This window comes from Nuphar pumila, chromosome 3 (assembly GCF_984573655.1).
Source record: "Nuphar pumila chromosome 3, dmNupPumi1.hap1.1, whole genome shotgun sequence".
Classification (NCBI taxonomy): domain Eukaryota; kingdom Viridiplantae; phylum Streptophyta; class Magnoliopsida; order Nymphaeales; family Nymphaeaceae; genus Nuphar; species Nuphar pumila.
In genome coordinates, this window is record NC_143251.1 from 61,246,302 (window position 1) to 61,269,471 (window position 23,170).

The 23,170-nt window shown below is 37.7% G+C and overlaps 1 protein-coding gene across 2 annotated transcripts in view; it reads left to right on the top strand.

Annotated features, from left to right (window-relative positions):
• Window positions 1-17,980, top strand: part of LOC149842988 (uncharacterized) — a 66,580-nt gene extending 48,600 nt beyond the window's left edge. For both annotated transcript variants that reach the window (XM_089999534.1, XM_089999533.1), the window contains exons 6-10: window positions 9,490-9,571; window positions 9,691-9,794; window positions 16,978-17,056; window positions 17,151-17,201; window positions 17,556-17,980. In XM_089999534.1, the coding sequence (XP_089855660.1) occupies window positions 9,490-9,571; window positions 9,691-9,794; window positions 16,978-17,056; window positions 17,151-17,201; window positions 17,556-17,639 (400 nt within the window). In that variant the 3' untranslated portion in view covers window positions 17,640-17,980. The remainder of the gene's footprint in view (window positions 1-9,489; window positions 9,572-9,690; window positions 9,795-16,977; window positions 17,057-17,150; window positions 17,202-17,555) is intronic.
• The last annotated feature ends 5,190 nt before the right edge of the window (window positions 17,981-23,170 follow it).

Consider the following 23,170-nt stretch of genomic DNA (forward strand, 5'->3'; position numbering starts at 1 on the left):
ATATGACCTGCTTTCACCATACTGATTTTTATTGCACCATTATGAATTGCTTTCACAACTCTGATTTTCTTGAAACAGTAGGAATTGACTTCACTTGATTAAAGTAACGTTGACTATGGGTTTTGTATTAGGTTACACCATATCGTTTACCTTTCCCTAATTGTGAATATTTGAGATACATTCTCTTGAATGTCTTGTTATGTTAATATGTTATTGCAAAGCTTGTTTTGGTACAAGTGCATACATGATATGAATATGTGCAACCCTGAAATTCAATTCCTAGGTCCGGGTTATGTTCATGTGGGTGGATGTTAATATATATTATGAATGAAAAGTTTCATGTGCCTACATTTATGGGACATGTTTGATTATCGTGCATTTATGAATCAGTTTCCAAGTACATGCGCATACATGAAATCGATGTGTGTTTGGCATGTACAATCATGCATAAATGTTCTCATGTACTTATGAATTATGGATGAATGCATGTGTGTTAAGTGATTACATGAAAGCACTTGCACATGGATGGTGAACACATGCATATGACTGTGGTAACTCATGCACATTGTTAAATTGATTTGAATGGATGTGCATTTGGAAGCATGTTGACCTCATTGCATACATTGCATATTGTTATGATTTTTGCATACGATGCATCAATGGTCTAAATGAATCATCACAGGCCTAGAGAGCCTTGAGCCTTGGTTCGCTCTTTCTTTAATTGTTTAAATGCATCACAATAATCATATTTACGTGATGGTTTTAATTGTGTTGTTTTATGGTTGCCACGGGTGGTAGGCCGTGAAGAGCTACGCATTGGTGATTTCGAGCTTATGTTGCATGTTGATTTGCAAGCCTATGATTAACTTTGCATGATTTGCAAATGTGATTTTATTGCTCTATATTGCACTGTTCGATGTGTTTCCACGGGCTGGAGTCTCGTGATGGTTCTCGCAGGGGTAGATGCGAGTTTTTGCCTTGTTTTTGCATGCTGAATTGCAAGACTCAATAATTGGCTCTTAATAAAAATATAATGAATAAGAACAGTGTAACATACATTCTGGGATCATCCATATGGAGAATGAAGATCTTAGAGTTTCGGTCTTGGGGAGAGTGTGAGGATACAAAAACTCCGTGTGCGTAAATTTGGTCCTCTGAACCCGATATTGAGGTTTTTTCTCCTTGCCACGGTTTTAGGGAGAGTCCGCCACTTTACCCGGGAGTGGTGTGTTGGTCACAACTGTGAGTTTGTTTTGGTACCAAGGAAGTGACACTTGTGGGCATGGAGTGTCTCTTGTGTCCCCGACATTAGATGTGGAGGTCTAATGTTTCGATGGATGGTGCAGTTTCCTGATATCGGTCGATGGCTAAGTTGGAACCCAGTAATAAAATACAAATTGTGTGCTAAGCTGCCCTGGGAACTTACTTGACCTCGGAGATTTTACCCGTTTAGTGTATCTGCGGGCGATGAAAATTAAAAAGAGGAACTTAAAGATGTATGCATTAAATAGGGCATGCATATGGAAAGGAAAGAGAACTTAAAGGTAAGATAATAAAGGAATTCATGCATTGAAAATGATATCATGCATTTTCCTGCTATGCATTAGATCATGCATATGTTATCTGTTCTCTTAATTGTTATCTGTGTGGTGGATGCATGATGTTTAATTTCTAGTGCATGTTAAATGTCATGTTCTACTTGAACTGTAATTCATGGTATTGATTTATGTTCTTTTTGGCATAATGGATGCACCATGTTGTAAGAATGTTTGCCTGAATTTTGTAATTGTCATAATTACATTCTTCTGAATCATTGTATGAATTCGTATCTGTGGTTATGGGATATTTAAATGATTGCTATTGATGATACTTGCCAGATTGCTTTTGATAAATTGTTGACTGTTGTAGCGTAGTTCTTTACTTATTCTTGTATGGGTTGAAATTCGCATTCGGTACCCATATCACATACTTGACACATGATATACCTGAAAGAAGAATTACAGTAATTCCTACTTAGACAGTTGTAGTTTAATTCCTATAAATTTTCAGGTGAAAAGTTGGAGTTAGGAGCGACTGCGGGATGAGACTTCGATCGGGATTTTGGATTTACTGTTTCAGGGATAGTGTGAGAAACTCTGATCTTAATTTTCATTGATATTGAAATGAAAAGAATGTTTTGGTCTTGCTCCACCTGTAATGTTCTGGAATGTTTAGCCCTATGGTATAACTAGTTTCCGCTGTATAAAAAAAAAATCTCAAAAATTTGGGTTAAGATTTCGGGGGCGTTACAATTGGAGCACTCTCTTACCATTCAATTACAGGAGCTGTTTTGTGTATTATTAGATATATTAAGACTTCTCTTTCTCGAAGCTCCTTTCTGTCTGCTTTATTTTCTTTAGATTTAATTGCTTATACTGATGTTGACTGGAGAGGTGATCCCAATAACAGACACTCAACCATGGGTTTTTGTGTTTTCTTAGGTGAATCTCTAATTTCATAACGGTGCAAGAATCAACATAAGGTTTTACTTTCATCAACTGAGGCTGAATATCGGGTTATGACAACTATATCGGTGGAGGTAGTCTGGCTCAGAAGGTTGTTGGCTGATATAGGAGTTCAAGTGACACGAGCCTCGTGCATGTGTTGTGACAACAAGAGTGAGATCTACATTGCTAGTAATCATACTTTTCATGAACGTACTAAACATATCAAAATGGATTGCCACTATGTTCGAAAGGAGTATCTACATGAGACCATTGATCTGCCTTATGTTACATCAGAATGCCAGTTAGCAGATTTCTTCACCAAACCTCTCGTTGCTCCCTGTTTTCACTTCCTATTAGACAAACTTTCGGTTATTGTATCGTAAGTTTGAGGGGGAGTGTTAAAAATTACAAATAAATAAATAAATATATATATTATGTATATTTATTTATATAAATATATTTTCCTTGTAACTAAGTTAGTAATTAGGTTAGAATAGTTAGGTTAGTTTTTATTTTTTTGGTCTTGTTTGAACTAGTAACACTTGTTGACTAGTCAACAAGAGAGTCGTTGGGAGGTCCAACGACTCTATTGCAATGACTCTTAGCGCCTCTCATGTTTGTGTATATATAGGGGTTGAAACCCCTCTCAAATGTAATGCTTCTTACAGGAAGGTTACAACAAACAACAACAACTACGCCTTTATCCCAAAACAATTGGGGTCGGCGATATGAACAAAAAAAGAAAATCATTCTGGGTCTTCCACATGAATCCTTCTCCTCCAATCATTTCTATCCAATGCCATGTCCTCGGTGAGGTTCAAAGCAATCATATCCTTTCCTATCATCTCCATCCAAGTCTTCTTAGGCCTACCTCGACCTCTTTTAACTAATATATTTTCCCATTTCTCCATCCTTCTAACTGGAGCATCATTAGGCCTTTGCCGAATATGTCCAAACCACCGTAAATGATTCTCTCTCATCTTATTTTCAATGGATGCAACGCCTACCTTCTTACGTATCTCCTCATTTCGAATCTTATCTTTTATTATATTTTCACACATCCATCTAAGCATACGCATCTCAGCTACACTCATTTTTTGAATATGATGTCTCTTGGCAGCCCAACATTCCATTCTATACCATATAGTAAAGTGGGCCTAATAGTCATTCTATAAAACTTTCCCTTCAACCGCAATGGCATTCTACGATCGCACAACACTCCAGTTGTACTTTTCCATTTCATCTCAATAAAATATTATTTATTTTTGAACTTGTCTTGCTCATTGTGTGGGTTTTGTGAGAAAGCTCATTTATGGCTTTTTGATGTGTTTTGTGAGTGAGCGCATTTGTAGTTTTTTGTGTTCACTTTAGCATTGTGGTGGATCTTGTTGGTGGCTTCCGTTTTCTTTACAGTCCTCTATGGCCTTCCCCAATCAGCGTCTTTGACTGGCAATCCTGCACTCGACAACCAATAGAAAAGAAGAAAACATTATACCCATGGTTAGATAATTGAGAGACATAAAAGATTTATGTTTAATTTGAGAATATATCTAATTTTTTAAAATTTTCTATTCATTTTATTTCAAGAGATGTCTCATCAACAGTAAAAACATTTGACCTACTTGACTTACGATATTCAAACAAAATATCACCATTTGGTGTCATATGAAATGGGACATCTGAGTCAGGAAGCCAAAAAGATTTACTGCGGGGTCAGAGATGCCAACAGAAGAGACTGCATCTCCTGTTGATGAAACTCTTTTGAGTAGTGGTTGAAGAGCTTCTACAAGTTGAGTCAAAGACATGATCCCAATGTTTGATTCTTGTGTAGTTTTGAGCTCACTTGATTATTGTGTAACCGAGGCTACCTTCTTCTCATAGGGTCTCTTTAATTTAGTTCTCAACAATAATAACGAATAATTTTTTTTTCTCAAACTTATTGCCTTGTTTTCTACAGTGATTGTTGTTTGATCTCCCATAATGTGGTAGCTTGTAAGCATGAACATGGTTTCCCAGCCCAGATACGGCTAGGACCGAGTCATCATATCTTTAGATGTCTTATTTTTAGTCTATTTTCTTTTATACTTAGCTCTTCAATGATATCTTCAATAGAGAAAACTTTCTCTCTACGAAGAATAATTGATTTAGTAGACTCAAACTCCGGTCTTAGACCACTAATAAATTGATAGAAATGCTCTGCATCAATTTGTCTTTAGCGGAGTTCTATGTCTTCGGGACAATGCCATCTAGTCTCAAGAAGAGCCAACTTGTTCCAAAGATCGGATAACTCACTAAAGTATTCTGTAATACTTTTTTCCTATGTCACATGGGTGCGGGTGCGGGTGCGACACGGGTGCGGCGCAATTTCAAAAATTTTGGACACGGGGACTCGGCTATATATATATATAAGACTCGGTCAAAGTTGTGCCCATTAGGGGACAGCTGATGAGTTGTGAAGGCATTCTGTACACTTTCTTCATACAGGAATAATTCACTTTTGGGCACTTTCTTCATACACTGTAATAATTCACTTTCTTCATACAGGAAAAAACCACAAAAACTTGAGTTGTGCCCATTCTGTACTTAAAACGTGAAAGTGTACAGGTTTTTTGGTTGTGATGGTTTTTTTTCCTTACAGCTGTAGCCCAGAAAATTTTAAAAAAAAAAATTCAAAAAATTTTTTTTTCCAAAAAATGGACCAAAATGACCCTGGGTGCGTTGACCACACCCAGGGTCGGGTTGACCGAGTCCGAGCCACACCCGTGTCCGCACCCATGTCGGTGCGTGTCGACGCGGGTGCGGCGACCTTGGAGCCGAGTCCGTGTGACATAGCTTTTTTCTCTTTGAGTCATAGTAAGTATTTTGTCTTGTAGATTGTCTTTAAGAGATTATATTCTCTTAAGCTACTCCCATGCTTTGTTTGCATGTTCAATTTTTGCTAGACTCGAGCGCTTTTTGATGTCAACACTACTAATGCGTCAAGACATAATCTTAACATGCCCCATTCTCCACTCTTTTCATTTTTTTTCATAAGTGGTCATAGTTTTGGTTTTATCTACCTCTATAAGAGGTACTTCTTTTCCTCCTACCTTAGTAAGAATTAACTTAGGTTCCGAATCAGACTCATTCACTAGTCCCCACAACCCTTTCTCCCATATTAGGTGCTTCATTATCGAAGCTCATGTTACATAGTGTCATGGGTTTTATGGTGACATAATCATTGTCATCCATGTTTATAAGGGCTAAAGAGAGTAAAAAGAAGATAGAAAGGAAGGAGAAAAAAATAAGAAACATCACAAACACTTCACCACCGAGAGAGCACCTCTAATGAAGAGTACGAACCCATGAGCACTCTTCCACCAAGAGAGCACCTCCAATGAAGAGCACAAGCACTCCTCCACAAAGTGAGTACCACAATCTCACAAGTACTTAAATGGTTCTTGCAAAAGAGACTCTCATCCAAATCTTGAATGACACACTTCCCAATGCACCAAAAAATCAGCTTGATCTTCCAAGCTCATATACCATGAAAGAAAACAAAGGTCCTCCGAAGATGTTCACCAAATCAATAAAGTGAACACCCAAAGAGTTCCACTAAAGCACCAAAAGAGCATACACAAGCCATAAAATGGGCTCACACAACACCCACTAAAGGAGAAACACAAGGAATAAAATATATTATTTTATTCACCAACAAATATACAAGAAACACACCATTACAAGGGGAGTCATCTCCTATTTATAATACACAAGAGGGAGTCTCTAAAGAGACGTTGGAGCAGGTCCAACAGCTCCATTTGGAGCCATTGGGCCTGTCCTAACGTCTATTTTGACTAGTCAACATTGTGTTGACTAGTCCAAAAGAAATTAAAAAAAAAAGAAAATTCTAGTTCTAACGTAGTTACACTATAATATATATAAAGAATACATACATATATGTATATATACTTATATATATATATATATATACAATATATATATATATACATTTTTAACAGGAACTTGCTCTAAGTGCCGAATTAGATCAGTTCAAGAATGAGGTTAATAGAAAGAAGCTTACTATTGCTGGATTTATTGACCTTTATTTGGCGCTTGAATTCCTCGAGATGAAGAAATTGACAACTTCTGAAAGTGGCAGCTTAGGAAATGAAGTGGGTAAGGAAATTGGTGAGAATACCGTGCAAAATATGGTGCTAGAATTGGAGGAGCCAATAGAGAAGTTAAAAGTAGAAAGTATGGGATTAGGGACTGCTTTAAAAAAGGAATAATGACACTTGGAAGTATCGATCAGGTTGCTTTTAGAAGTTGAATCAGAAGTTGATAAATTAGAGCAGCACCTGGCATCAGAACAAGATGAAAATAAAATTGTTGAGCTGGACTTGAAGGCCATCTACGTGCAGAAGGCAATGGATAAAATGGAGCCAAAGCCAACACATGTCGATGTCTGTGCAATGAAAACCACTGCAGCAGAGTTGAATACTCTAGAGGGTTTTGACCAGCTGTTGCTTGTGGCCAACATGGAGGATCCCAACAAAATCAGGTCCTCTGTTCTAACGGTGACTGCTCTATCCAAGTTCTCTCTTAATGCTCATTGCTGCCAGGGCCTGGTTTGGCCAGACCTAACTGCCTCTCAGGGAGTGGTTTATGAAAGTGCAGAGAATGATGAGTTGCTGTTCTTATTATGCATGCTTAATGTAGCTGCCATGGCCAGCCCACGAACTGTTGAAATCTACCACCTGCAAGTCCTTGGGCAATGTGTATAAGATGAACTGAGGGACCTGACCAAGGTCTTGAACCAATCGAAAAGCCCCAAGGGACCCGCCAAGAGGATTAACACACTCAAGACAAGCAAGATCATTGCTCACATAGGTGGCCAACAACTCTTTCTGTGGGTGCTATCGACATTTTTATTCTGCGGGCTACACCTTGCAGAAACTAGAAATCAAGAGCCTCAGGCTGGAAGGTGCATAGTGTCCATTCTTTTTTGCCCACATTGGAGCACAAATTATCAACTTTGGGATGTTTTCTTAATCCTCTTCTCGGAAGCATTCTTGCTTACGGGGAGAGAATTGATAGCTTCACATTGAAAAGACATGGAGCTGGGGATTGGAAGGTTTGGTTTGGTTAGTATAGGTTCAGATATAATAGGATCTGGATCAAATTAGTAATGAGGGTTAGTCTCTCTCTCTCTCCTTCTTCTTCTTCTCCTTTCCCAATTTCGCGGGTTCATCCTTGTTGAGGTGAACATTTTTATAGCATCCAGAAATGAGGGCTATCATTCAGCAGCAACCCAACATTCTGTCTTCCTCTTCTTCTTTGCAACTCTTTGGGTCATCGGTAGATACCTAAATCTATTATTTTTAAATGTGTTAAAGTTTAAAGTCTGATGTGAGACACAGTCCACCTATTCGCAAGATATTCACCTCAATGAACTGTGCTATCTGATACTTTGTGCGTAAATATACTTAAAAGTATATACATATATTATTTTAACAAGCCTATGCTAGCTGATTTGAGCCAAGCCAAGCAACCTTTGTTAATTCTTAGCTTGATAACCTTTACGAGCAGCTAATAGGAGCCTATGCTGGGAGCCAAAATAAGCTCTTAATGAGGCAAGCCTGTCAAACAAGAAGTTGCTTATCTTGTTTCCCAGCTCTATCTGGAATGCACCACATGGAGGAATAAAATACTCCATTTGAACTTGAAGTCCAATAAGAATAACAAAGAATCCCTTTTTCAAACCTTAAAATCTACTAAAGGTGAAGAATGAGGAGAAAACTTGAAAATTCATTAAATCCAGCATGAATCTTATGAAATTATATCTATTCAAATGAAATACTTTTATATCTTTAAAATATTGGAATCCCTCACTTTCATCTTCTACTATTGTCTAATTAGCAGAAGGCTCTGGAAAATCCTGTCCTTTATTGTGTTTCAGAAATCCATTCTAAAGAAATAACTACATGCCTATTTTTCAGTGTTTTAAAATCCAGTGGCTTGGGACTAGGCCAGGTCAACTCAGTGACTCAGCCAGGTCATGATAACTTTATATATATATATATATATATATATATATATATATATATATATGGGGGATAACATCTAGATTTCACTCAAGTCGCCCCCCGGGCAACTTAAGTCCACAGGTGCTTCGCAGTGCTTGTTTTCTTTATAAACCTAACTGCTATCAATAGCGGACTCGGGGCTGCTTTGGTCGCCACTATCTATGTTGTTCGGAAGGTTAACTTCCATCACTTCTGCGGACTAGGCTCGCTTGCAGACATGGTTTTTCATCTCGTTTTCTATAGCCATACTCCACTCGCTCTTGTTGCTCCACTCCAACAACCAGGCAACACTCTCTCCCATGGTGTCATTATGTACAAATGTCTTTGGTCTCCATGGCAGGGGTTGTTTTGATCCAATCCGGCCACATGGATGGATTCAGCATGTTCAAAGTAGTGGGAATCGGCTTTGGATCATTTTTATTTTTATGAAAAAACACAATTTTATGACCCAAGAAAGTATCACACATTGTAGGCCATTGATTTTTGAAGCCTTATAAAAACCTATTTTCGTGTTGTAATTGGACGGTCTAAGAGATGACAATCCCTATATATATATATATATTCTACACAATTATATAAGTGTATGTGCATTACACACATATATGTGTGTACGTACACATACATATATATTAACAGCAATCCAGTTCTTATAATATTCATAGCATGATGACCATGTCTCATTTGTTAGTGCCCATTTATTTTCACACAAGTAGGGGGTTGTAGAAGTTTACATCACATTTCTTGTCATTGCAATATAGTAAAAGGCAATGCGAACATTCATCTCTAAAAAAAATGCTACCACGTTCTTTATTTTGAATTTCTTTTGAATAGATTGGTTAAAAGTTATCTATCTATAGGGAAGCCTACGTTATTCTGGTATAAATATGTTGTTTTGTTTGTCAGTTTATCTGACTTTTGAGTTGGACCTGAATATGCAGAGAAAAATCGAGGATTAATTTATCAATCAAGCAGTTAGAGGATGACCCATTTCTGGTGACTCTGGATAAAGTGATAGCTAAGGTGGGTATGTTGCTGTCTTACTTTCAGATATATAATGGAGATTCCTTGTTTCACTTAGCCAGCTATTATTAGAAGTGCAAAGACAATTGCTTACTGTCCCATGAACTTCATATTCATAGGAAGTTATATCTAGCCCTGAAACTTCTGGATCATCTGAAGATATGAACAAGAAGCCACTTCTAGAGCTTGAAAGCATACGTCAGGAACTACTAAAAGAAGATGGGTATGGGTTTTTTTCTATTTTTCTCTTTTTGTTAATGCTTACCATTTTCATTGAACATCATTAACCTAGCTAATTAGTAAAGCAGTCATTACTGTAGCTGCTACTCGTTTTTTTTTATCATTTTGTTACTAAGTTCTGTATGAGTTGTGGCTATTTGACTTTTGTTTGTTGGAAGCTTCCCAAATCAAACATTTGCTGTACCAACTAGGCTTCAGGATCAAACATCATACGACTTCGTTGTGGTTTTGAGGATTTCAGTATAGTTGTTTCAGCTGTTATCTTGGTCAACTAACTAAATCTTGATTTTGGTTTAAAAAGGTTTTGCAAAGCTAATTTTACTGGATGGTGTTTGACCACCCATTTCAGAATCATCTGTTGAAAAATGAGCGCATATAAACTAATCTCAGTTATAAGTAGCACTGAATTGACTGAAAAGGACAATAAAAGTTGGGTTATCTGTGGATATAAAATCAGTCCACGGCCTTACAGGTTTCATGCATCTTTCCTTTTTGCACATAGACTAATAGGGATGACTAAAGTTATGGAAGCCTTATTTACAACTTTAAAATAATAAAATGTTTGTGTGATGAAAAGTAAAGATAGTAAAATTGGGGTTGTCAAGCCATTATTAAGTAAAAAATCTTAAACCAAATGACATGATTTTTGGTCCAAGATCTCTGGGGGCCATCAAATGAGTCTGAGTCATTACAAGTTTCATGTTGTTAAATTATGTACCTTATCACCTATGTAATATATATATATTTTATATATATAAGGTAATACATATACATATATTAATATATATGTATATGTATCTACTTATTATATATATAAAATATATATATTTCTTCTTATTTAGTCGTAGGGGTAGTTTCGTCTTTTCCTTCATTTTACGCACATTCACTTTTTGAATGTGTTTGTAATTTCTTTTTAGTTTTTCTTTTTCTTTATTTTTCTTTTTATTTTTTTGTACTTAAAGGAACCTTGGGGGGCCCACTCAAATAGACGTTGGGCCCCTCCAATGGTCACATTTGTGACCGTTGGAGGGGCTCCAACGTCTATGAGTGGAGCCCCTCCAAGGCTCCTTTTTGAATGGTTATAAATAGGGGCTCTCCCCTTGTATTCTCTCATGGCTTTGTGTCAAAGCCCAAGTTCTCAATAAATCGATTCCATTGTTTTTATGCCTTTGTGCATTTGTGAGGTATTTGTGGGTTGTGCTTTTTGTGCACAAGTGTTCTAAAGTGTTCTTATTGTGCTTTCGTGGTGGGTTTAATATCAAGAATATTAAGGTCTTGATATTAGTATCTTATTGAAGATACTTTCACATGGTATCAAAGCCAGGTTGGAAGAAAGTGGATTGTGCATATCGTCTCTTGTGAAGCACCTCGAAAATCGTGCCCTCAAGCTAGTGAAGTTTTTGAGTGAAACATTTTCTTCGGGCAATATTTTAGAAGCAACTTTTGTCAAGAAAATGTTGAAAATACGTTAAGGTACGCATTATTTTCCATCTTCTCTTCTCTAATGGGTGAAAAAGACTCCCATTTCTCCCTTGGGTTTAAACTTAGCGGTTCGAACTACCATGTTTGGGCCGGCAATATGGAAGCCCATATCAAAGGGAAAGGCCTTTGGGGTTACGTTCAAGGCTCTTCATATCGGAACCCGAACCCAAGCTTTCTACTATAGAGAAAGGGGAAATTAAGATTCTTGAAGGAGAAGATAGACAAAAGGCCTTAGAAGAATATTCCAAAAGGCATGATGAGTGGGAAATGAAGAACTTCAAAATATTGTCTTGGATTTTTTCGTCCGTAGAAACCAAGATCAATGCCAACATCATTAAATTTAAAAGGGCCTCCGAAGCTTGGTTATACCTTGAAAAAATGTATACTTCAAGGGACTTGTCTCACAAATACTATCTCCAAAAGAAAGCCTTGACTCTTCAACAAAATGATTTATCTATTCGGGAATATTTTGCCGAATTGTCATCTATTTGGGACGAGCTTGCCATGCTCGAACCAAAATGGAGCGAAGAAGCTATTGAATTAAGGCACAAACAACTAGAGGAAGATCGATTTTTCAACTTCCTAAATGGTCTTAGACCCGAATTTGAGCAAATTCGGTCCTCTCTTCTATCGGCTTTCACCTCCCCATCTATTGAAGATGTCATCACCAAGCTAAGTGGTGAGGAAACACGTATGGGGATTTGTAAAAATAATCCAAGCATTCTTGCTACACCTTCTCAAAATGACTATGAAGTGGTTAATGCCGTATCAAGATCCGAAAATAATTTGAAGACCTACAAACCGCCTCATTTCAAAAATCAAGGGCAAAATGATCGATATGGCAAGAGAGATTATAGCAAATTAACTTGTCATTTTTGTAAAGAACCGGGACATATCAAACCCAATTGTCCCAAATGGAAGAAATTTCTTGCCGCGGCTTTAGCATCCCAATCGGAGGAACGGCCTTCAACTTCAAATGAACCTCTTTCGCTTCATCAAATTGTGGATGCTCTTCAACCTCTTCTCAAAGGAGGCATTTTTGGAGCCGCTATGTCATCCTCTTCCTCTCTTGGTAAGACATCTTGGTTACTTGATTATGGTGCTTCGTTTCATATGACTCCAAGCCATTGCTTTCTTTCTGATTATTCTAAAAATGGTCTTCCATCCTTTGTCTCAACGGCGGATGGAACCCCTCTTGAAATTAAAGGAATGGGCAATTTTGAAAAACAAGACTTCTTTATCCCAAAAATTTGTCTTATACCAAAACTAAACTTAAATTTACTTTTCGTTTCTCAACTCTCGGACTGTGGTTGCGATATAAAATTCTCTTCTAATAAATGTTGGATACAGGATCGCCAGTCCGGGAAATTGATTGGGGAAGGCTCTAGGAGAGGAGACCTCTACTATGTTGATTTTCTTAAAATTCCCAAGAATCAATTTTGTAATGTTGCTCAAAACAAAGATATTCATGTATGGCATAAGAGATTGGGTCATCCCAACATTGTTAAAATCTCCTATTTGCCTTTTATTAAGCATCTTTGTAATGAAAATTTTGTTTGTAATGAATATATTCTTGGAAAAATGAGAAGTCTCCCTTTTCCTCAAAGATCCATGTTTACAACAAAACCTTTTGAAATTGTTCACTCCGATGTATGGGGTCCAGCTCCGGTAATATCCAAGGGAGGTTTCTCTTACTATGTTATCTTTGTGGACGATTTCACTAGGTTTAGTTGGATATTTTTTCTTAAACATAAACATGAAGTTTTTTCAACTTTTAAAACATTTCATATGATGGTTTTAAATCAATTCAATGGAAATTTAAAAAATTTTAGAACCGATTCGGGTGGTGAATACCTTTCCAATGAATTCAAAAGCTATCTTGAAAACTATGAAATTCTTCATCAGAAGTCTTGTCCTAAAACCCCCCAACAAAATGGGTTGGCTGAACGAAAACATAGGCATATTATTGAAACCACACGAACTTTGCTCATTTCCCAAAATATTCCGAAAAAACTTTGGGCGGAGGCCGCTTTTACTTTTGTCTATCTCATAAATAGACTTCCATCTAAAATCTTGAACAAAATTTCCCCATTTGAAAAATTATATGAAAAAGAACCTGATTATAGCAGGTTAAGGGTTTTTGGATGTAAATGTTTTGTCCTTACTGATAAAAATGACAAACTCTCTTCTAAGGCCATTCCTTGTGCCTTTCTTGGTTACTCTGAAACTCATAAAGGTTTTCGCTGTTATGATGTTAAGAGTGATAAACTATATGTTTCCAGAAATGTGAGCTTTTTGGAAAATGTTAGTGGTTTCGAAAAACTTGAAACCAATGACGAGAATATGGACTATTCTTTTTTGTTTGATTTATTAACTGAAGATGATGATACTAGTGATGATGAAACAAATCAAAATGACTTGAATAATAATGAAACTCATTCTGATCAACATATCAATGAAGAACATAGAGATCCTATAACCTACTCTCATAGAGATAAGAATACTTTTAGAAGTGCTCTCGAAAGATATGATAGTGAGTCTACCCCTTCAAGTGAAGGAAATCTTCGTAGGACCGAAAGATCAAGAAGACCTCCTTCTAGGTTCATCTCATATGAGTCCTTTTCACCAAAATATAGAGCCTGTCTAAGCGCCATTCACTCATACATAGAACCAAGGGATTTCGAGGAAGCACGAACATGTCCAGAATGGATAGTCGCTATGAATAATGAACTTGAAGCCCTTAAGAAAGCAAAGACCTGGGAGTTTCAAGACCTTCCTAAAGACAAGAAAGCAATAGGGTGTAGATGGGTATTTAAAGTCAAAACTAAGAGTGATGGGTCTCTTGAGAGGTATAAGGCTCGCTTAGTTGCAAAGGGATATGGTAAAAAATATGGGATTGATTATGAGGAGACTTTTGCCCCCGTTGCTCGTATGGTCACTGTCCGATGTCTTATAATTGTTACTTCAATTAATAAATGGAACATCTATCAGATGGATGTTAAGAATGCGTTTTTAAATGGGGATCTAAATGAAGAAGTATATATGGATGCTCCTCCTGGAATGGAGTATCCTAAGGGAAAAGTGCTTCGTCTTCGGAAAGCACTTTATGGTTTGAAACAAGCTCCCAAGGCTTGGTATGATAGGTTTAACTCCGTAATGTTAGAAAATGATTTCTCATCCTGCTTTACTGATACTGCTTTGTTTGTTAGAAAATCTAATGCAGGAATTGTTATTCTACTACTTTATGTGGACGACATGCTTATAACTGGGAGCGATTCTAAAGGGATTAAAAGCATAAAATCCATTTTAAAGGATAAGTTTGAAATGTCTGACTTAGGCTTCCTAACTTACTTTTTGGGTATTGAGGTAGCTTACTCTCATAGAGGATATTTTTTGTCTCAAACTAAGCTTGCATCTGAGATTGTTGACAGGTCAGGCATTACAGATGATAAAATTTGTGAAACTCCTGCTATAGTAGGAGCTAAAATGAAGATTGATGATGGTGTTCCTCTCTCTGATCTTACTCCCTACAGGCAACTAGTAGGATTGTTGATGTATCTAAGTATCACCAGACCAGATATCTCGCATGCGGTGCATACGGCAAGTCAGTTTCAGCATGCACCAACTTCTGTTCACATGGGTGCTATCTTACGTGTCGTAAGATACCTAAAGCACACTATTAATAAGGGAGTTTTTCTGTCTTCTTCTTCTGAGTTGAGATTAATTGCTTATACTGATTCTGATTGGGGAGGTGACCCAAATAACCGTCACTCTACCACTGGTTTTTGTGTATTCTTAGGAGACTCATTAATCTCATGAAGATGTAAGAAGCAGCAAAAGGTGTCTCTATCCTCAACTGAAGCAGAATATCGTGCCATGGCGACTACTACCATGGAAATCGTTTGGATTCATCAGTTGTTGGAAGACATGGGAATCACTATTGAAGGGCCTACCAAGCTTTGCTGTGACAACAAAAGTGCGATTTATATTGCTAAAAATCACACCTTTCATGAGCGGACCAAACACATAGAGATGGATTGTCACTACGTTCGGGAGGCGTACCTCAAAGGAATCATTGACCTTCCATATGTCACGTCCGAATATCAATTGGCAGATTTCTTCACCAAAGCCTTGTGTGCTCCGCGTTTCAACTTTCTTCTTAGCAAACTCTCGGTCATCCTGCCCTAAGTTTGAGGGGGGGTGTTAAATTATGTACCTTATCACCTAATGTAATATATATATATATATTTTATATATATAAGGTAATACATATATTAATATATATGTATATGTATCTACTTATTATATATATAAAATATATATATTTCTTCTTATTTAGTCGTAGGGGTAGTTTCGTCTTTTCCTTCATTTTACGCACATTCACTTTTTGAATGTGTTTGTAATTTCTTTTTAGTTTTTCTTTTTCTTTATTTTTCTTTTTATTTTTTTGTACTTAAAGGAACCTTGGGGGGCCCACTCAAATAGACGTTGGGCCCCTCCAACGGTCACATTTGTGACCGTTGGAGGGGCTCCAACGTCTATGAGTGGAGCCCCTCCAAGGCTCCTTTTTGAATGGTTATAAATAGGGGCTCTCCCCTTGTATTCTCTCATGGCTTTGTGTCAAAGCCCAAGTTCTCAATAAATCAATTCCATTGTTTTTATGCCTTTGTGCATTTGTGAGGTATTTGTGGGTTGTGCTTTTTGTGCACAAGTGTTCTAAAGTGTTCTTATTGTGCTTTCGTGGTGGGTTTAATATCAAGAATATTAAGGTCTTGATATTAGTATCTTATTGAAGATACTTTCACACATGTATCTTACCTTTTTACATGTGGATTAGAGGAGTTGCTAAAGAAGGGAAGCTATATTGAATATATTTAAAAAGTTCGACACCCTTTGAGAGAATCTCTATATCTCATGACCTATATCTACAAAGTCTTTTTAGAATTTTCTGCAATTTAAAATTTCACACTAAACTTGGATGTTTACTTCAGGACTGATAGACATGCCAGCAGAAATTGCAAAGACAGTGAAATTTTTGTACATGTACATGTTAAATGAATATGAGACCATAGATCGAGAATCTAAAGCTCTGGTAGAATATGAAGTTTGGGAGAGTTTTTATTCTCTGTATCTTCAAAAGAAGACTGAAGTACAAGTATGCATGAGAGGAATCAAAGATTTTCTAAACTACCTCAAGGAACTTGTATGGCCAAAATATCTCTATATGTATACATGCTCTTTCACATTGTTTTCCTGATGTGGGAAATCACAGTCCATCATTAGGGTTATCTTCTGGAAACCTTCCTCCCATTTATATTAGAAAGATTGTGTCTAAGCAGATGGTTTTGCAACTTTGACTCTTCCTTAGCAAAAGAGTACTCTCAACGTTTTTATCACAACTTAGCATATTGCTCATGTTATTTCTTTTGCCTTCAATGTGTATTCTCTGTTTATGTCTTCAGTTGTGGACATGACTCAAATAGCTTTTAGAGCTACAACATAAAAAAAGGCATAGAGAATGAAAATACATCAAGCTTGATATGTAGATATTCTACTTTTATCTACTTGATATTATATCATTTTGGTTCTAGAAGCTTTTCCATGGTTGCTTAAAAATTGTCCTATCGCATTGCTTACATTAGCATGTAAGTTTTCTACCTTGGTATTTCATGTTTTTTTTGCAGTATAAGTGATGTACAAATAGGAAGACAAGGATTTGAGAAGCGTGTTGTTTCACAAGATTTGGAGCTTTGGCTTTCAAACGTGAGATATTGTGTTTCAAAGAATTGGATTAATAGTTAAGCTCTTTAGTTATTATGGAAATGTGTATTTAATTGTTCCTTTTTCTTCACTGTAGACACCAGCATCAGATGGACATTTTACGCTCCTTGCTCGAGCTGGTAGGCAGGTGATTCTCTCTCTCTCTCTCTCTCTCTCTCTCTCTCTCTCTCTGTGTGTGTGTGTGTGTGTGTGTGTGTGTGTGTGTGGCATGCTTAAGCCCAACTTGTCACCTGGTTATTTTCAACTTCTCTATCCAGATCTTTGCTTAATCATATTGAATATAGTAAACTTTCTAATAATTCACTGGAGGACATTATGTACCACATGCTAGACTGGTTATAATAAAAAGGGGAATGACACTTGCGAAGATCAGAAGACATGGAAAAGCAGCTGCTTATCATTCACATCTGCATGATGTGGAGGTTTAATTCTTCTTATTATGTAGTTTTCAATTGATATTAATAATCTGTACTTACAACAGGTTCAGGAGGTGCACTTGAAAACTTCACTTGATCTGGAAGGAATAAAGAAGGCCGTCCAGCGAGTTTCTGGACGAGTTCCATAGTTTTTCGTTAACAGCATCCAGTTTTTTACTGTAAGAATATGATTTATTTGTACTTACATCTCCTTACTGGGAACAGATACTAAGAAGGGTCATCTTGAATTGATGCAAGGACTTGCAAGCTGGCAGTTCTAAAGTAACCTGGAATTGGGAAAGATTGTATATTATGTTCATAATCACTGTAGAATTAGAGACGTGTGTAATCATGGGTGATGAAAATGGCCAATAATGTGACGAGTATGTAAATCAAAACAGGATTACCAAACGGATAAGGTTGATCATCACCAGGAAAGGGCGCCACTTTCCAAATGTCTTGTAGAAAAATCTTTTCTATCCTTCGCAAATTTCAAAATTTTTCCCTTCCCTTGATATATAAGAGCTGTTTAGATTTACACTTTCTCATTGATTGCTCAGCTATAACATAGACCCTGCGCATTAGTTGAGTATAAATTGCTGGTATATACTAGCAAATATTGCCAATCCAACTACTAAAAGACAATGAAGATATGTGGAGCACAATTGTAATAAATTCGAAATTAATGATCAAACCAAACATCAAAAATTAGGATTGTGTAATTGTTACCAGCTTGCACCTTTAAGGCATATGCATATTGGTGTTCTTTCATGTTTGGGAATTTTCGAATTGCCATTGGACATTAAGCTTTCCAATTGCCATTGGAGCGGTGTCCCACAAAGCTCAGGGTTTCCTTCAAAGCAAGTATCATCTAAAGTACTGAATTGGCGTTCCCTGGGTATGCTTCCTTGGAGGTTGTTGAATGATAAGACTAATGTGGAGAGAAATGTGAGCTTTGTCATCTCCTGTGGTATGCCTCCGGTCAGCTGGTTGTGAGAAAGATCCAGAGATTCCATTTTAAGCAAATTCCCCAATGACTTTGAAATGGGACCTTTCATATGGTTGTGAGACATGTTTAGTACACGTAACCTGGCCAACGTCCCTATCTCTTCTGGGATTTCACCGGTGAACATATTGCTAGAAAGATAAATGGAGGTTAAGCCAGCAATTATCTTGGGTTCTACAATATTTGCTCCTTTGATTGTCAAAATCACATTTGGAGTATACCCAAAAAGTGTAGATGACCACAAGGCCATTATCGGCTTCTCTATTTACTGTCATGGCCCTGAAAGTTTTAAGTAGTGTGGAGGGTAGAACTGTGGTTCGTGTAGATGACCAGTAGATTGCCATTCAATTGCAGCATGTTTAAGTTGCTGTCGTTAGTGAACCCTTCTGGAATTGAGCCTTGCAATTGGTTCCTACCTAGACTCAACACGTTCAGCCCATCTAGGCTGGTGAGGCAACCTGGTATGGTACCCGTGAGGCTATTATTATTGAGGTTAAGAAGGGAGTGTATATTGCAGCTGCATATGGAAGTTGGGATTCATCCGCTCAACAAGTTGTTGATGTCAAGTGAGATTAACTTTGAAAACTGAGCATAGAAATGAGGGAGCGAACCGTTCAACCTTTTGTTGGCGAGGTTGGCGAGCTTTAAGCTCGGGTTGTTGAGAAAGACAGGAGGGATACTTTCACCCCAAAGGTTGTTGCTAAGGTCTAAATGCGTGAGTTTGGAAATCTTGTTCTGAGTTGGGAGAAGAGCCATTTTATGGTCTAGGAGAGGATTGTGCTTGGACACATTGTGTTCAAGAGAGGCATTGAAGTTGACAGAGCGAAGGTGAAATCCATTTCTCGTTTGACTCCACCTACCACTATGAGGCAAATTAGGTCATTTCTAGGGCATGCAGGATTTTATAGGCGGTTCATTAAAGATTTCAACAAAATCTCTCGACCGCTTTGTACTTTATTAGAGAAGGACCAGCCCTTTGTTTTTAGCGAGGATTGCATGAAGGCCTTTGAGATTCTCAAAGAGGCCTTGATTACTGCGCCCATTCTGAGACCTCCGGATTGGACTCTCCCATTTGAGATTATGTGTGATGCTTCTGACTATGCTATGGGGGCTATATTAGGACAGCAGATTGATAGGAAGCCCTATGTGATTTACTACGCAAATAGAACTATGTCTGATGCTCAGATGAATTATACCACGACAGAGAAGAAGCTACTTGCTGTAGTACTCGCATTGGACAAGTTTAGGTCCTACTTGCTCGGTTCAAAGGTGGTTGTCTATTCTGATCATGCTGCATTGAAGTATCTGTTGAATAAGAAAGACACCAAACCGAGACTCATTCGTTGGGTTCTGCTACTACAAGAGTTTGATCTCAAGATTCGAGATAAGAAGGGGAGCGAGAATGTAGTAGCAGACCACGCAGGATCAGAGGCCGATCAGTGATTCTTTCCCCAACGAGCAGATCATGTCAGTCAGGACATCGCAGTTACCCTGGTTTGCGGATATTGTGAACTATTTGGTTTCCAGACAGATCTCTGAGCATTGGAACAAAAATGAGCGAGAGAGATTCCTATCTCAGGTGAGGCACTATTATTGGGATGAACCAGAGTTGTTTAGATATTGCGCAGATCAGATCATCAGGAGATGTGTTTCGGAGGAGGAGTACGAGTCCATTTTGAGTTTTTCCCATTCTTTAGCCTGTGGAGGGCATTTTAGTTGTAGGAAGACGACTGCAAAGGTTTTGCAGTCAGGTATTTATTGGCCCACACTCCACAGGGATGCGCATGAGTTCTGTAGGAGATGTATTAGATGTCAGCAGATTGGGAACATGTCCAAGAGGGACATGATGCCCTTGCTTCCGATTTTGATTGTCGAGACTTTTGATGTTTGGGGCATTGATTTCATGGGACCATTTCCGCCTTCATTTGGAAATTTGTACATTCTTGTGTCGGTTGATTATGTGTCCAAGTGGATGTGTCCAAGTGGGTCGAGGCTGTGGCAACCAAGACCAATGATCATAGAGTGGTGCTTAAGTTCATTAAGCACAACATTTTCAGTCATTTTGGTATGCCACATGCGATGATTAGCGATGGTGGCAAGCATTTTAGGAATGTATAGATAGCTTCTCTGCTGAGAAGGTATTCTGTCAATCATAGATTTACCACTCCGTATCATCCGCAGACCAGTGGACAGGTAGAGGTGTCGAAAAGCGAGATTAAGCAGATTCTAGAGAAGACAGTTCACCCGAACCGCAAGGATTGGTCCCAACACTTAGATGATGCACTTTGGGCATATAGGACTGCATTTAAGACTCCCATTGGCATGTCCCCATATCACCTTGTATTCGGGAAAGCATGCCATCTTCCTGTCGAGCTGAAGCATAGAGCGTATTGGGCCATCAAGAAATTGAATTTTGACCTCACCAAGGCTGGCAAAGCGAGAGCACTGCAACTCTCAGAATTAGAGGAACTCATGAATGATGCATATGAGAATGCAAAGTTATACAAAGCTCGCACTAAAGCATTTCATGATAAGCACATTGTCAGAAAAGTGTTTGAGCCGGAGCAGAAAGTGTGGCTATACAATTCTCGTTTACATTTATTCCCATGGAAATTGAGATCGAGATGGACAGGACCGTACATTGTAAAAGAAGTGTTTCCACATGGAGCAGTGACATTATTCGATCCTATGACCCAAGGTACATTCAAGGTTAATGGGCAACGATTTAAGCCCTACATTTCAAATTCCTTGCAGAATGGTGAGTGTGAGATAGTACATCTCACGAAGGCATGAGGATTCGACCAGATGGATGTATCATATATACATTAGTTTTGTTTTTTATTCCAGTATTTGCTTTTATTTCAATATTTCATTTCATATGTGCTGACATTTATTTTTGGTTTATGCAGGATGAATCTAACATTTAGTGTATGAGAATGAGTTACCAGATACAGGGCAGAGCTTTCAAAGAATTCATTGATCAGATGAAAAAGTCAAGTCAATTAAACTTCAGAAGCCCAGCATAGATCAGGTTGTATCTATCCTTTCTCCCATATATATTTATTGTCTTTTAGTGTGCATTTGCATTGCATTTTTATATATTTTGTATGCCACTAGGGATAGTGTCATTCAAGCATGGGGGGGTGGTTTAGATGCACACTAAATTTTTTTTTATGTCTGGTAGCTAAAGTAGGCATTTGAGAACAAGTTTGTAGCATATATGATTGTTTTTGGCATAATCTAACAGTTTAGAAATTTTTAAGCCCCATGTAAATTATTTTTTCTGAACTGATTCAAATAGAGTAGTTATTTATGAGAAAATTCAAAGAAAAGATAGTATTTGATTGTTAGAAAATTTTGAATCACTTTAGTATAAGTATGCACAGTATGTTTTGTGAAAGAAATAAGCAATGGAAAGATGTTTTTGAAAAATGAGTTTAAAAGAATAGAGCTACGTTTAGTTGTTGATGTCTTCGTGAATCCTATTAGTGGAACTCAGACACGAGATGAAGTGTTTGAGTCTCTTGACGAAAAGGATAACGAAGGAGATCATCCTCTTGTCCAGTCGATATTCGTGGCCTTTGTAGTTTGAGTAAGTAGAATCTGAAGGGTGTTTTACACCTGGTGCCCCAAAGCCAGCTGGTTTGGGAGCCATCGGTTCGAAAGCTTGTTACATGGACTGCATAGAAAGCCTAAGAGATAAAGACATTGCATATGACGAGAGGAAGACTATACGTAAACTATTAGAATAGAAGGTCTAGTGACTCGAGCAATTAAGTCCGAGGGATACTCTGTATCTAGTGCCCTAAGGTCGTCTGGTCTGGGAGTCACTAGCCCAAAGCTCGCTATACAGGTCACGAAAACTGGATATTCGAAATAGTGCTCATGTGAGAAGAATGCTCAAGAGAGAAAATTGAAAAATGGTGAAAAAAATTGAAAATCAGATGAAAAAGAATGTGCTGAATGAGAAAAAGTTCATTGCTTAGGAATATGTGTGCATTACTGTGTAGAAAATATACAAGTGAGGATAAATGAGTAAAATATGATAGTACTTGACTTTATGAGAAAAATCATAGATAGCTACAAATTTAGAAAAGTGAAGGAAAAAGATTTTTACTATGGTGGCATGAGATTTCTGAATTTGTTTTGAGAATGCCCATTACATGAAATATTTGTTCCAACTATTTTCTTAACTGCTTACTATGTTTGAAAAATTCATTCCTGCATTTCATTGATGTTTGTGGGTAGCATCTCTGCGAACCCTCACGAGACCTTGCTCGTCCACTGGGGTAACCCAGGGGTTTAAAGGGCTTGTTACATAAGCTAAATGCAACCGTGATTCCTACGAAAGTGAGTTAGTTTTTCATGCACACATGTCTAGCATTTCTTGTCTCTGTTGCATAACATAGTTAGTGGTTTGTTAAAGGACTAACAAACATTCAAGCATAGGGGTATTTGATGATGCATGAAATGCACATCATGTTAACGAGTTATTCATGCATTTTGTAGTGATATTAAGGTTTAAAACCCATATTTAGATGCATTTTGATAGTAAGGGGTTATGGTTCAAATTTCAGAGAAATCAGAGTTAAAATGAGAGAGTTATGGCTATTTCAGTGTTCAGGCACGAATTTCAAGGTGGATCGGATCCATATCAGACCCAATTAGGCTGTT